This window comes from Chelmon rostratus, chromosome 15 (genome assembly GCF_017976325.1).
Source record: "Chelmon rostratus isolate fCheRos1 chromosome 15, fCheRos1.pri, whole genome shotgun sequence".
Lineage (NCBI taxonomy): Eukaryota > Metazoa > Chordata > Actinopteri > Chaetodontiformes > Chaetodontidae > Chelmon > Chelmon rostratus.
In genome coordinates this window covers 8344313-8359798 of record NC_055672.1, presented here as the reverse complement: position 1 = coordinate 8359798, position 15486 = coordinate 8344313, and the positions used below count along the sequence as shown (strand labels likewise).

Genomic DNA, 15486 nt, shown 5'->3' with positions numbered 1-15486 from the left:
ATGTGAAACAGAAACAGCAGAGGTGAGGTGGAGCGACACATCATCATCCTGAGGATCATTAAAATACTGTTACTTACTCCTGTCTCCTGTCTACTCTGTCTGAGCTTTGCATTCGAGTCTGGTATAACCCCCAAAACTCGAACAACAAAGCCTGAAATCAAACCGCCAAATTCTTCTAAAATCTGGGAACAACGGCCAGGTGGTCTATAGAGTATCATAAGGTGTAGTCTGTTGTTATAGACTAAACAAGTTGTTAAGAGGGGCAAAAGCAGTTGGTCAAGCCAAACAGGGACAATGGTTGAATTGGGAAGGTGTTGAGAAGAGGAAACTTAGTTGGAGGGACCTGTGGAATATGGAGGAAGGCCGTATTAAATTTCTGATAGGGGCGACATACGATGTGTTGCCAACCCCGCAGAACCTAAGTCTCTGGGTACAGGGCGATCAATCGTGCCCACTCTGCTCAGGTACAGCAAGTTTAAAGCACATTTTGTCAGGTTGTAGAATTAGCTTATCACAAGGCCGGTATACATGGCGGCATAATCAGGTGCTGAGAAGCTTAGCCGCAGGCATTGAGGAGAGAAGGAAGCAGGTGAATTCTGGAAGTTCTAGAAAGGAGAGGTTAGATGTGCAGTTTGTTCGAGAGGGGGAGAAAAATAGAGCTGCTAAGTCAGGGAGAAAGCAGGTAGGTGGCTGCCTGGTAGGGGCTGATGATTGGCAAATGCAGGTCGACTTGGGAGGAAAGCTAGTTGTGCCCCAGGAAATAGTTTATAGTAATCTGAGGCCGGACATTGTCTTATGGTCCATGAGTAAAAAGACTGTGTATTTTATTGAGTTAACAGTCCCTTGGGAAAATTCAGTGGAGGCAGCTTATGAAAGGAAGAAGACTAAGTATGCAGATTTAAAGACAGAATCTGAGCAGAGGGGATGGAAGACCAGGGTCTGTCCGGTTGAAGTGGGGTGTAGAGGTTTTGTTGCAGGGTCAGCTGTTTCACTGTTGAGGGAGCTGGGAGTGCATGGGCAAAATTTAAGAAAGACAGTGAGGGAGATGTCAGATGAGGCTGCTAGGTCTAGTCAGTGGATATGGATCAGGAGAAATAATAGTAGTTGGGGGGTGAAATAGGGACAGGGGGGGGGCAGAGGACATGCATGCCTAACCCGGCAAGAGAAGAGGTTAAAGTCTGAACAAGACACCTCTCCTCTGCTCTGCTTTCCCCGCCCCATCTTCTCGCTCTGCCAATAGGAAGAGAACCAGGAAGAGGAAGTTTAGATAAGGTGGGGGTGTGGCCAGCTAGAGTCTCTTTGGGACCATGCGGCCTGTTCAGGTGAGTTTGCGTGGTAAGATACAGAGTTGGTTTGTTTTTTGATCTTTTTGGTTGTTTTCCTGTTTTGTTTGCTTCTTGAAGGAAATGTTAGGGTTTGTTTTCCTGCTTTGTTTGCTTTTTGAAGGAAATGGTAGGGTTTGCTGCTTCTTGAAGGAAATGTTAGAAGAGGCTGGTAAATCTAGTCTGTGGTTTAGGCCTCCACCTTCAGCACCCTCTAAATTTTCCACCCCCTACCCGAACAAGGGTCTGTATCCAATCCCTACTTTCATCTTTTGACTCTACCTCTTTATTTTCTACCCCCTACCCGAACCAGGGTTTGTATTCCCACCCCGCTTTTTCTTGGTGCAGTTGGTGAGAGGCAGGGGTAGATGATGGTAGTGTGGCAATCGGCAGTTACATGTGGTATCTAGGCCTGTGGTAGCATTGTAGCAGCTAACAATAGCTAAAGCGGTGAGAGTATGATAGTATCTTAGCAGTTAGTATTGGTAGCTAGCAATTAACATTAACAGTATAGGTGAATCTAGCTTTATTGTCTTCTTCTGTTCCTCTTAGCAGGTAGCGGTTAGCACGTAACATTAGCTAAATGGTAGCATCGGAACTGTATTGTCTTCTTCTGTTCTTCCTAGCGGTTAGCATTAGCATTAGCAATAGTTAAATGGTAGCATCGGTACTGGCCACGACCTGGAGCATCTCTGGGTCAGTTGAACGTGGCAGTGCTGTTTGGATTGTGTAGGAGCAGTGTGAACTGGCACTAGAGGGGGTGACTCTGGGACGCCGGAGTTCACTGCCTAACCTCCTGGAGGTGTAGTGGGACTAAGTAGGCGAAACACTGTTGAAGGGAGGTTTCCACCTGATGACCCCCAGAGACGTGTTAGGAATCACTGCTCTTTGGCAGGTATAGAGGCAGATTAGAGCTCCAAGGTTCTTCACTGAGAATGAATCCTCTTTTTGAGCACATATATTATAGTCATCACCAACTTTGTCAACTGGTGTGAACTCAACCACCTGCACATCAGTAGCAGCAAGACAAATGAGGTGGTGATAAACTTCCCCAGGAAGGCGTCACAGATCACACCAGTGAGCATCCAGGGCTTGGACATTGAAATGGTGGAGGAGTACAAATACCTGGGTGTCCACCTCAACAACAAACTGGACAGGTCCACTGCCAAAGATGCCTTTTTCAGGAAGGGCCAAAGTTGTCCCATCTGCTGAGGTCCTTTGGCGTATGTCAGACACTGCTGAAAACTTTTTTTGACTCCGTGCTCACATCGGCGATCTTCTATGCAGTGGTCTGCTGGGGCTGTGGAAGCTCTGAGAGGGACAGAAAGAGACTCAACAAACTGGTCAGGAGAGCTGGCTCTGTCCTGGACTGCCCTCTGGCCACCACTGAGGATGTAAGTGAGAGGAGGATGTTAGCCAAGCTGACATCTATCATTGACAACCCCTCCCACCCCCTGCATGACACAGTGGGCCCTCTCAGCAGCTCCTTCAGCAACAGACTGCTGCATCCACCCTATTAGAAGGAACACTACCGCAGGTCCTTCACATCAACAGCTGTCAGAGTGTTCAACTCCAGCATTGTTAATGTAGCACTGGTTGCATATTCAGACTGTTTACACTGATGTGTGATTTATCATACACAAAGGATCTTGTGCAATATTACTTTTCACTCTCTTTCAGTACTAAATCAAAACATATATGCTGGAATTCTGCTGTGACATATACATTTATCACTGTGCAGTAGTGTAAATGCTGTACTTATTTTATCGATACCCACAATGTGCAATTTCAATTCATGTGCAATGTCTGTTAAAACTGTGAAGATCTGTGGAAGACAACATATTTCTGTGATGTTTTTTTTTGCTGGAGAAAACAAGACTGAACTAGCTTCAAAATGTGATGGTCAAAGTCACATACTGATGAAAGATGAGACCAAGCTTCTGAGCAGCAGAGCTGATATTTTAGTGAAATGAAAACAACAACCTGATCAACCACAGAGGAGAAGTTTCAATGAATTCTGTTTTGTCAGAGTTGAGGTGGAGCTCAGCAATTATGGAGGGAGGACTGTTGTTCTTGAGTTTGGCAGGTAAATAGATCTGTGTGTCATCGGCAAAACAGTGATATGAAATTTACTGAAAGCGGCTAAACAAGTGACCCACAGGAAGCATGTACAATGAAAAAAGGTTTGGTCCAGGGATCAACCCCTGAGGGACACCACACAGTGTCAAAGTGTTGATTGGAACAAGATTCTTTTTGAAACTAGTGAAATATTTTTGCTGGACTGTGTACGTACACAACAGTGTTGGGAAACAGTTGTGATCACTTTAGGTGTTTTGTTTTGGACATTCGATTTTGTGCCCAGACTGACATGAAACGACTGACACGACGTCATATCTGTATGTTAAAACGCAGCTGGAGACTATAGCTTGTTAGCTTCACTTAGCATAAAGACTGGATGGAGGGGGAAAATCTGCCAATCAACACCTCTAAAGCTCACAAATGAATATCTGGTTCATTGAGTCTGTACAAAAACTGAAATCTCGACTCGTTGCCAAACACCTCACAGAATTACCACATAATCCTGGAAAAACTGCAACTTTTATTTTTCTACTTCAGTATTGTAAGGACAAAACAAAGGAGATGCAACATGTGCGTCATCGAGCTTTATAGGTGTTGTTCGGTTGATTTTGGTACCTTTGGACAGAGACGGCTCGTTGTTTACCAAGATTAACGCGAAACTAAGCAAAGATAAGATACGATAAGCAAAGGGGCTGTAGTTCCATGTTTCACGGTCAGAGATAAGAGCGAAATAAGTCAGCAAGAACAATCAAACTTCTGACACAGTGAAATGTCTTTTTCAAAGTGATAAATTACATGTTTAGAGTTATTTTTGGGTTTCAGTGGAAAGTTATGGAAATGCAAGTGATCCTAATGTCTGTGGAAAATAAGCATAATGGAGTGTTATCTTTCGATGTTAGTTTCACAGCTTTTGACATTGAATGAAAGATCTAAAAATGTAAAACATGCAAACATGTTAATGTGAGTGTGTAGTTTGTGCTTGAGGTGACTGTCAGCTCTGTGTTCAGTGGTCTGTGTCAGAGTCTCTTCCTCTTCAGCAGCTGCAGTCGCTTCCCGCTGTAACAGCTCAGTGTCTCTGCAGTCTGACTGAGGGAGGTTTTTGTACAGCTACAAATCACTGTGTGAACACATAAGCATTGTTTATTACATGGAAACTCTGACAGTAATAAACTGCTGCATCTTCAGTCTGAACTCCACTGATGGTCAAAGTGAAGTCAGAGCTGCTTCCACTGCCACTAAACCGAGCTGGTGTTCCTGAATATCGTGTGCTTACAGATCTAATTAGGAGCTTTGGAGGCTGTCCAGATTTCTGTTGATACCAGTGCATCTCCTCATAGCCATTCGACCATCTTTGAACAGGTTTGTTTGTTTTACAGGTGAGAGTGACAGTGGATCCTGCAGTCGGTGTCACTACTGGAGGCTGAGTCACAGTCACCTGACCGCTGCATCCTGCACACAAAAACAAATCATTCATTTATCAGCAGAAAGAAATGAGAGAAAAGGCAGCACATCATGTTTGAAATGTTGCTGAGTGAATGAACCTGTAAAACAGCAGCAGGCCAGCGTCCAGATGAGGATGGTGATGAGAGTCATGGTGCTGCTGCTTTCTGCTGTGTTGACTGACACATCTGAGTCCTGCAGTGTTGAACTCACAGGACTATAAACCTTCTCAGTTCACTGGAGGATCAGCTGACCATGCAAAGCCTCCTCTCTATGGAAATGATCTCTCTGCTCTCAACACACTGAAGCCAACGTGGGACACAAAATCAGGAGAAATACTGTTTGGATTCACACCATCTATGATCTTAATGGAACACAAGGAAATATTTACATTAGAAGTGCAGTTGAGGATTTAAGGAGAACTTTGTGTCCACTGTGGTTGGTATGATATGTGTGTTTGTCTGCCTTTCATTTACTGACAGGGTTCACTGCACATAAATAACATATCTCACTTCTTCTGATTATGAGTTTATGAATTATTATCATCAAAAAGCATCATGTTCATTGAACCAAGTATCAACTGATAGAAAACACTGAAAAAAATGACTTTGTTAGAAGGAGACTGTAATCGTGTCTCTGTCAGGTGTAGAAAACTAAAGCAAAATGAAAGAAATAACCTTCATTTATACAATAATTTCAATCCAGCTCATTTGAAATTCTTTGTAGATTCAGAAAAATATCATTTTATTTTTGTGAGAGAGTTTTTTCAGTGTATAGATGCTTGTTCACAGTGCAGGAGGTTTTTGTACGACCACTTCATGAGTTTGTATCACTGTGGTTGACTTTTGGTGGAGGAACCAAACTCATCATTGACTGTAAGTACCACAGATTTATCATTTCTACAACATGAAAGATCAAATTTAATGATGTAAAATAAGATAATTACATGAGACATTTTTCAAGGTGTTTCAATTGTTGTGCATATTTATTGTTATTTTTCGAGCTTGGCTGAAATCGTAATTTGTCTTTAATTGTGCAAAGATTAATATTATGTTGTATTATTGATAATATTAAGGTTAAATATTGCCGAAGATGATATATTTTGTCATATTTCATTTTCAATTAAATTTTTGTTGGACAAAATGTACTTTTGAAATTGGTCTGAGGAAAAGTTTAATGCTAAAAAATAACATTAGATTTCTTATATTTTTCATTCATATTGTTATTAAAATGAAATAAGGCGTGTGTATAAAACAAATAAGTGAGTTTATATGAACATCCAGTCCAGCTGTAGTTTGTGTTCACAGTCCGTTAGTTTAAAGTGCTGAAAAGGAAGTGAAACAGACAGATGACAAAGTCTTTAACTGGATACAGACATTACATTTTTATCAACAAGAAAATCATTGCAGGGATGAATTATTTACTGTCACACATTAGAAATTAGACATGAAGATTTCATTTCATCATCATCATTATTCTAAATGTTTGATCATATTTACACTCATGTCATGTTGCATGTGATTGTGTGATTCTTAGTGATTTATGATGAGTGCCTCAGTAGAAGATTCATTAGTTTAAGAGTCAAAATGAGATCAAGTGTGAGCATTTAGTTTGATTTGTTGAAGCCTGGTTTCCTCCCGTTTGTCACCTCCTCTCCTCTGTCTGATCACAGGATCGTGCACACAGCTCATCCACAGTAGTGTGGACCTCTGTCATGTATCATCAGTGTCTCATGTTCAGCTGTCTGTCCTACAGTGGGAGTTAATCTGCTCCTTGTGTGTCTCTGCTCTCCCCTCCAGCCGGCTCCAGGGTCAGGCCCTCGGTCTCTCTGCTTCCCCCCTCCTCCCAGCAGCTCTCCGGGGGCTCGGCCACGCTGGCCTGCCTGCTGAGCGGCTACTCTCCTCCGGGAGCCGTGGTGAGCTGGGAGGTGGACGGCGCGGAGGTGACGGAGGGGGTCCTGACCAGCTCAGAGGAGGAGAAGAGCGGACGCTACAGCAGCAGCAGCACCCTGAGCCTGAGCCAGGAGCGCTGGATGGAAGGAGAGCTGTACTCCTGCAAGGTCCTCCATCACGACCACAGCCAGGCCCAGTCCCTCCACAGGAGCCAGTGTGAGGCCTAGAGGGGCTGGCTGAAGCCCAGGACGGGAGCTGTGTGTGGGGGGAGCGGGAGGAACACACCTGCTGCTCTCAGCAATATGACTTTTAATGTTTGTAGAGGAAACTAAAGCTTTGTGTGACAGAAAACAGCACTGCTGTAAAGTGTTGGACAGCAACAACTTAGAGAGTAATGTGTGTAGCTCAGCAGCGAGATGTGAGTGTGCTTCATAACTGTCATGTTGATGGTTGATGTTTGTGCTAATAAAGCTTGAACTGATCAATAACTTCATCAAGTGTTTGGTCTTTTATCTGATGAAGAGCAGCAAGAAATTAAGTTCTTTCACATCCACCAAGTTCTTCACACAGAAAAGACAGAATGGACACAAAAACAGGGATAAAATATTAACGTAAAATAAGATGGAGAATAAAACCTACTTGACGATGATAGAAAAAGTTAAATAGAATGTGGATGAACATGAAGATAATGCATAACATGACATTAAAAATGAACTTAAACTGCTTTGGCTGCTGTGCATCACTGCTCCTATTCAAAACTCCACCTTCATAGTCAAACAAAGAGCTGTTTGTGTGAGGAGACAAAACGTTTGTTTCAGAGTCCAAAGAAAATCATCCGTCAGCACAGTTACATCAGTTTCAGGTCAAATCTGTTCCCACTGCGCATTCACACAAACATGTTTGGCTTTGTTTTAATATTGATCTTTACATGACCAGACTCCATTATAATATCTGTGTCATTTCACTCAAGTTTCCTCTGATTGCACTTCTGTCATGTGGTGTTAAGTCCACGTGCAGCAGGATTAATGTAGCACATCAGAAACTGTACCAACATGCTATAATAGATCAGTTTCCCTCATATCAGTGGAGCTGCTGTGTTCTTTATGGGTTCAGTGAGGAACATAATACACAGCTCAGTGTGGAGCTCAAAGTGGACAATTTGAATTCAATCACAGTGAGGTCAGGTTTTAATCTTTATTTATTTCATAAATTGTTATTTCTGTATTTTACATGCAATTCATTTGTTTGATTATTGGTCAAATTGTCTATTTTGCAAATGAGGACTTTCAAAGAGTGTGACCAATCAGAAATCAAAGTTTTTTTCCAGCCTTGTTGGTTCAAAGGGGACCACAAGGAAGAAAATAACAAGTTCAACCAAACAACTTTTCTGAAACACTATAAGACGGACAATGAATGACATTAATTGACAGAAAGGCAATGATCAACAGAGGAACACCAACTCACGTCAAAGTTTTCTGTGGGAACAAAGTGAGACAGACAAAGTGTCACCAATGTAGATGCTGACTGGTTTCAGACTTTATGGTTTTAGTTGGTAAAAAAGTATTTTAAAAAATGGACAATGTGTCAAGGGAAACTGACAAACTGTAAACTAGGTCCCTGCTCATTTATGAAAATGGTGAAAATAAAACTTAGAAGAGAGAAGCAGAGATCAGAATAAAGTTTGTGCTTAATGAGGATGACTGTCAGCTCTGTGTTCAGTGGTCTGTGTCAGAGTCTCTTCCTCTTCAGCAGCTGCAGTCGCTTCTTGCTGTAACAGCTCAGTGTCTCTGCAGTCTGACTGAGGGAGGTTTTTGTACAGCTACAAATCACTGTGTGAACACATAAGCACTGTTTATATAGTGGAAACTCTGACAGTAAAAAACTGCTGCATCTTCAGTCTGAACTCCACTGATGGTCAAAGTGAAGTCAGAGCTGCTTCCACTGCCACTAAACCGAGCTGGTGTTCCTGACTCTCGTGTGCTTACAGCTCTAATTAGGAGCTTTGGAGTCTGTCCAGATTTCTGTTGATACCAGTGCAGACCCTGATTGCCATCAGACCATCTGTAAACAGGTTTGTTTGTTTTACAGGTGAGAGTGACAGTGGATCCTGCAGTCGATGTCACTACTGGAGGCTGAGTCACAGTCACCTGACCGCTGCATCCTGCACACAAAAACAAATCATTCATTTATCAGCAGAAAGAAATGAGAGAAAAGGCAGCACATCATGTTTGAAATGTTGCCGAGTGAATGAACCTGTAAAACAGCAGCAGGCCAGCGTCCAGATGAGGATGGTGATGAGAGTCATGGTGCTGCTGCTTTCTGCTGTGTTGACTGACACATCTGAGTCCTGCAGTGTTGAACTCACAGGACTATAAACCTTCTCAGTTCACTGGAGGATCGGCTGACCATGCAAAGCCTCCTCTCTATGGAAATGATTTCTCTGCTCTCAACACACTGAAGCCAACGTGGGACACAAAATCAGGAGAAATACTGTTTGGATTCACACCATCTATGATCTTGATGGAACACAAGGAAATATTTACATTAGAAGTGCAGTTGAGGATTTAAGGAGAACTTTGTGTCCACTGTGGTTGGTATGATATGTCTGTTTGTCTGCCTTTCATTTACTGACAGGGTTCACTGCACATAAATAACATATTTCACTTCTGCTGATTATGAGTTTATAAATTATTATCATTAAAAAGCATCATGTTCATTGAACCAAGTATCAACTGATAGAAAACACTGAAAAAAATGACTTTGTTGCAAGGAGACTGTAATTGTTTCTCTGTCAGATGTAGAAAACTAAAGCAAAATGGAAGAAATAACCTTCATTAATGCAATAATTTCAATCCAGCTCATTTAAAAATCTTTGTAGATTCAGAAAAATATCATTTTATTTTTATGAGAGAGTTTTTTCAGTGTATAGATGCTTGTTCACAGTGCAGGAGGTTTTTGTACGACCACTTCATGAGTTTGTATCACTGTGGTGGACTTTTGGTGGAGGAACCAAACTCATCATTGACTGTAAGTATCACAGATTTATAATTTCTACAACATGAAAGATCAAATTTAATTATGTAAAATAAACGAATTACAGAAGAAATTATTCAAGGTGTTTTAATTACGTGTATTTATTGTTATTTTTAGAGCTGTAATTTATCTTTAATTGTGCAAAAATTAATATTATTGTATATAATAAATAATATTCAGGTTAAATATTTTCCAAAGAAATTAAATTTTAATATCATTTGTTTTCAATTAATTTTTTGTTCGATAACATGTGTTTTTGGAATTGGCCTGAGGAAAAGTTTAATACTAAATTGATTAAAAATGGTTAATATTAATTACATGACATTTCTTGAATTTTTCATTAAAACAGTCATTAAAATGAAATGAAAAGTATGTATAAAACAAATAAGTGAGTTTATATGAACATCCAGTCCAGCTGTAGTTTGTGTTCACAGTCCGTTAGTTTAAAGTGCTGAAAAGGAAGTGAAACAGACAGATGACAAAGTCTTTAACTGGATACAGACATTACATTTTTATCAACAAGAAAATCATTGCAGGGATGAATTATTTACTGTCACACATTAGAAATTAGACATGAAGATTTCATTTCATCATCATCATTATTCTAAATGTTTGATCATATTTACACTCATGTCATGTTGCATGTGATTGTGTGATTCTTAGTGATTTATGATGAGTGCCTCAGTAGAAGATTCATTAGTTTAAGAGTCAAAATGAGATCAAGTGTGAGCATTTAGTTTGATTTGTTGAAGCCTGGTTTCCTCCCGTTTGTCACCTCCTCTCCTCTGTCTGATCACAGGATCGTGCACACAGCTCATCCACAGTAGTGTGGACCTCTGTCATGTATCATCAGTGTCTCATGTTCAGCTGTCTGTCCCACAGTGGGAGTTAATCTGCTCCTTGTGTGTCTCTGCTCTCCCCTCCAGCCGGCTCCAGGGTCAGGCCCTCGGTCTCTCTGCTTCCCCCCTCCTCCCAGCAGCTCTCCGGGGGCTCGGCCACGCTGGCCTGCCTGCTGAGCGGCTACTCTCCTCCGGGAGCCGTGGTGAGCTGGGAGGTGGACGGCGCGGAGGTGACGGAGGGGGTCCTGACCAGCTCAGAGGAGGAGAAGAGCGGACGCTACAGCAGCAGCAGCACCCTGAGCCTGAGCCAGGAGCGCTGGATGGAAGGAGAGCTGTACTCCTGCAAGGTCCTCCATCACGACCACAGCCAGACCCAGTCCCTCCACAGGAGCCAGTGTGAGGCCTAGAGGGGCTGGCTGAAGCCCAGGACGGGAGCTGTGGGTGGGGGGAGCGGGAGGAACACACCTGCTGCTCTCAGCAATATGACTTTTAATGTTTGTAGAGGAAACTAAAGCTTTGTGTGACAGAGAACAGCACTGCTGTAAAGTGTTGGACAGCAACAACTTAGAGAGTAATGTGTGTCGCTCAGCAGCGAGATGTGAGTGCGCTTCATAACTGTCATGTTGATGGTTGATGTTTGTGCTAATAAAGCTTGAACTGATCAATAACTTCATCAAGTGTTTGGTCTTTTATCTGATGAAGAGCAGCAAGAAATTAAGTTCTTTCACATGCACCAAGTTCTTCACACAGAAAAGACAGAATGGACATAAAAACAGGGATAAAATATTCACGTAAAATAAGATGGAGAGTAAAACCTTCTTGATGATGATAGAAAAAGTTAAATAGAATGTGGATGAAAATAAAGACAATGCATAACATGACATTAAAAATAAATCTATGCAATAAAATTTAAAGAATGCATCAAATCAAGTAAAATTCAACAGTTTAAAGGCAGTGCAGCAGTGTATAAGTTTGAGGCAAAGCAAGACAGTTTCAGGCCTGTATCAGGAACTCATTGCTAGTTTAGGGTTAAAGTGGAGAGATCAGTTTTAAGCTTTCTTTTAAAAATATTCAGCCCGCTGGTGTCCCTGATATCTGTAGGTCGTGTGTTCCAGAGCTTTTGGCTGTTTTTGACAAAGGCTGCATCCCTCATTTTCTTTCAGCTGTTGCTGGAAACCTGTAATAAACCAGCAGCAGATGATCGCAGCGGTCTTGGAGGCAAACAGTGAACAAAGGAGTTGGCACTGTAGCTTGGTCCAAGTACATTTAGGACTAAAACTGGACTAATGTGCTCTCTCCTCTTGCTGCTGGATAATAGTCGAGCAACAGATTTGAATGAGCTGAAGTCTCTCAGTGGTTTTTACAGGAGGCCAGTAAAAAGTGAGTCACAGTCATCGAGTCAGCTTGAAATAAAGACACAAATCAGTGTTCATATTTTTCATTTTTAAATGGTTGTATTTTACCCATGTTTCTAATTAATTTATTAGTGTGTGTGTAGTTTGTGCTTGGTGAGGTGACTGTCAGCTCTGTGTTCAGTGGTCTGTGTCAGAGTCTCTTCCTCTTCAGCAGCTGCAGTCGCTTCTTGCTGTAACAGCTCAGTGTCTCTGCAGTCTGACTGAGGGAGGTTTTTGTACAGCTACAAATCACTGTGTGAACACTGGGCCGCTGTGTACACTCAGACAGTAATAAACTGCTACATCCTCAGCCTGAACTCCACTGATGGTCAGAGTGAATTCAGGTTCAGATCCGCTGCTGCTGAACCGACTCGGAGTACCAGTCTCACGGCTGCTTATTTTGTAAAACAGCAGTTTGGGAGGCTGTCCAGGTTTCTGCAGGTACCAGCTGAGATCATCATCAACTCCTCTACTGGCTGTACAGCTCAGAGAGACCGTCTCTCCAACACTGACAGCCTTTGATGCAGGAGACTGAGTCACAGATGTGCTGGCACCTGATCCTGCAAATCAACAGATAGTTGAAGCACATTTAGAAGAAACGACAGTTTGAGGTCAAGTACAATAAAAAAGACAAACCATCAAAGTGCAGTCCTGTAAGTGGAGAACTGATGAAACATTTATTGACATTTTCAAAGCCAAGATTCCACAACAACAGTGAACAGGTCGTAAAAGAGACTCACGACTTCTCACCTTGAAGTCCGAACAGCAGCGTGGTCAGCAGTGGAGTCAGAAACATCATCATCATGGCTCATCTCACTGTCAGACAGACTGCACAGACTTGTCTCAGTGGTTCATCTTAAACTGCTTTAGGAGCAGTGATGCACAGCAGCCATTCAAAACTCCACCTTCATAGTCAAACAAAGAGCTGTTTGTGTGAGGAGACAAAACGTTTGTTTCAGAGTCCAAAGAAAATCATCTGTCAGCACAGTTACATCAGTTTCAGGTCAAATCTGTTCCCGCTGCGCATTCACACAAACATGTTTGGCTTTGTTTTAATATTGATCTTTACATGACCAGACTCCATTATAATATCTGTGTCATTTCACTCAAGTTCTCCCTGATTGCACTTCTGTCATGTGGTGATAAAACACTCAAGTCCACCGTGCAGCAGGATTAATGTAGCACATCAGAAACTGTACCAACATGCTATAATAGATCAGTTACCCTCATATCAGTGGAGCTGCTGTGTTCTTTATGGGTTCAGTGAGGAACATAATACACAGCTCAGTGTGGAGCTCAAAGTGGACAATTTGAATTCAATCACAGTGAGGTCAGGTTTTAATCTTTATTTATTTCATAAATTGTTATTTCTTTATTTTAGATGCAATTTATTTGTTTGACTATTGGTCAAATTGTCTATTTTGCAAATGAGGACTTTCAAAGAGTGTGACCAATCAGAGAACAGAGTTTTTTTTCCTTCCTTGTTGGTTCAAAGGGGGAACACAAGGAAGAAAATAACAAGTTCAACCAAACAACTTTTCTGAAACATTAAAAGACTGACAATGAATGACATTAATTGACAGAAAGGCAATGATCAACAGAGGAACACCAACTCATGTCACAGAAGTGGAAGTAAAAGGTTTCAGGGTCTCCAAGGCCAAAATAAAAAAAAAAGCCACACTAACTGGATAGAAAAATCAATTGGCCTCAAAACAAAAAACACACTTCACAGCTCACTAACTGTCCTCAGAAGAGGGGAAAAGTCAGCAAAATGAATGGCAGAAAACCCAAATAAGTCAACAAGAGTACCAATCCAACAGACAGCTCTGTGGTCACATGGCACAGAACGAGGTCTCTGAGGGTTGCTCTGCAGCTCCACTGACGATCTGATGAAGTTCAGGTGTGGCTGATCCAGGAACCAGAGACAGGTGTGGCAGACCTGAGACAGGAACAGAGACAGCTCTCTTCCAAAAAGAGGCCAGAGGAAAACCAGTGGACAAAAAAACGTATAATCATCGCTGTAGTTAGTTTGTCACCATCAGTTAGAACAGGACAAGACAAGAACACCAAACCACAAATCCAAGTTTACAGCAGAACTCATGGTGTCAGCAGAGAGGAGCAGGAGGTCAAATATCAGCTGTTCTTGGCTGCACCAGAGGAGAGACTCAAGCTGGGGCCAGATTCAGAGAAATGTTCCACTTAAACAACACAAGTGATGCTCTTCTATATCGTATAAAAATTGGTACTATAATCTGGATATACTTCCTCTCTGCAACAGCAGTCACTACAGTATATTTGGTATTTGTATTGGTCTGGATGTGTATCAGAGCAGGAGTGAGAGATTTGTTGAAACAGCCACTACAGCGCTGCTAAGAACATGTTTCCAAAGTTTTCTGTGGAACAAAGTGAGACAGACAAAGTGTCACCAATTTAAATGCTGACTGGTTTCAGACTTTATGGTTTTAGTTGGTAAAAAAGTATTTTAAAAAATGGACAATGTGTCAAGGGAAACTGACAAACTGTTAACTAGGTCCCTGCTCATTTATGAACATGGTGAAATTAAAACTTTGTAGAGAGAAGCAGAGATCAGAATAAAGTTTGTGCTTGGTGAGGTGACTGTCAGCTCTGTGTTCAGTGGTCTGTGTCAGAGTCTCTTCCTCTTCAGCAGCTGCAGTCGCTTCCCGCTGTAACAGCTCAGTGTCTCTGCAGTCTGACTGAGGGAGGTTTTTGTACAGCGACAAATCACTGTGTGAACACTCCACCACTGTGGTAACTCTGACAGTAATAAACTGCTGCATCTTCAGTCTGAACTCCACTGATGGTCAAAGTGAAGTCAGAGCTGCTTCCACTGCCACTAAACCGAGCTGGTGTTCCTGACTCTCGTGTGCTTACAACTCTAATGAGGAGCTTTGGAGGCTGTCCAGGTTTCTGTTGATACCAGTGCATCTCCTCATAGCCACTTGACCATCTGTAAACAGGTTTGTTTGTTTTACAGGTGAGAGTGACAGTGGATCCTGCAGTCGGTGTCACTATTGGAGGCTGGGTCACAGTCACCTGACCGCTGCATCCTGCACACAAAAACAAATCATTCATTTATCAGCAGAAAGAAATGAGAGAAAAGGCAGCACATCATGTTTGAAATGTTGCTGAGTGAATGAACCTGTAAAACAGCAGCAGGCCAGCGTCCAGATGAGGATGGTGATGAGAGTCATGGTGCTGCTGCTTTCTGCTGTGTTGACTGACACATCTGAGTCCTGCAGTGTTGAACTCACAGGTGTCATGTATGGTTAAAGTTCAAGTGCATAATATTGCCAACTGCGCATGTGTGACGCAGCCCTGAGTCTCATGATGCACTACGCGCGAGACACTCATGTCAGTCAGCCTAGCAGTCTGTGCGAGTCAACGATGTCATGTTAAGTGTGTTCAATAAACACCATCGTTATTAATACAATGTCGTCCGCGTCGCGTTACTTGATGATGTAAACGC

General features: G+C 42.1%; 2 gene segments (V, D, J or C); one reads left to right on the top strand and one right to left on the bottom strand.

The window, feature by feature from the left end:
- Positions 1 to 8305: 8305 nt before the first annotated feature.
- Positions 8306 to 11254, top strand: LOC121618506. The segment is given in 3 exon segments: positions 8306 to 8337; positions 9591 to 9760; positions 10693 to 11254. Coding segments are annotated over 3 exon segments (522 nt in total).
- A 994-nt stretch (positions 11255 to 12248) lies between these two features.
- Positions 12249 to 12946, bottom strand: LOC121618838. The segment is given in 2 exon segments: positions 12249 to 12559; positions 12750 to 12946. Coding segments are annotated over 2 exon segments (366 nt in total).
- Positions 12947 to 15486: the final 2540 nt, after the last annotated feature.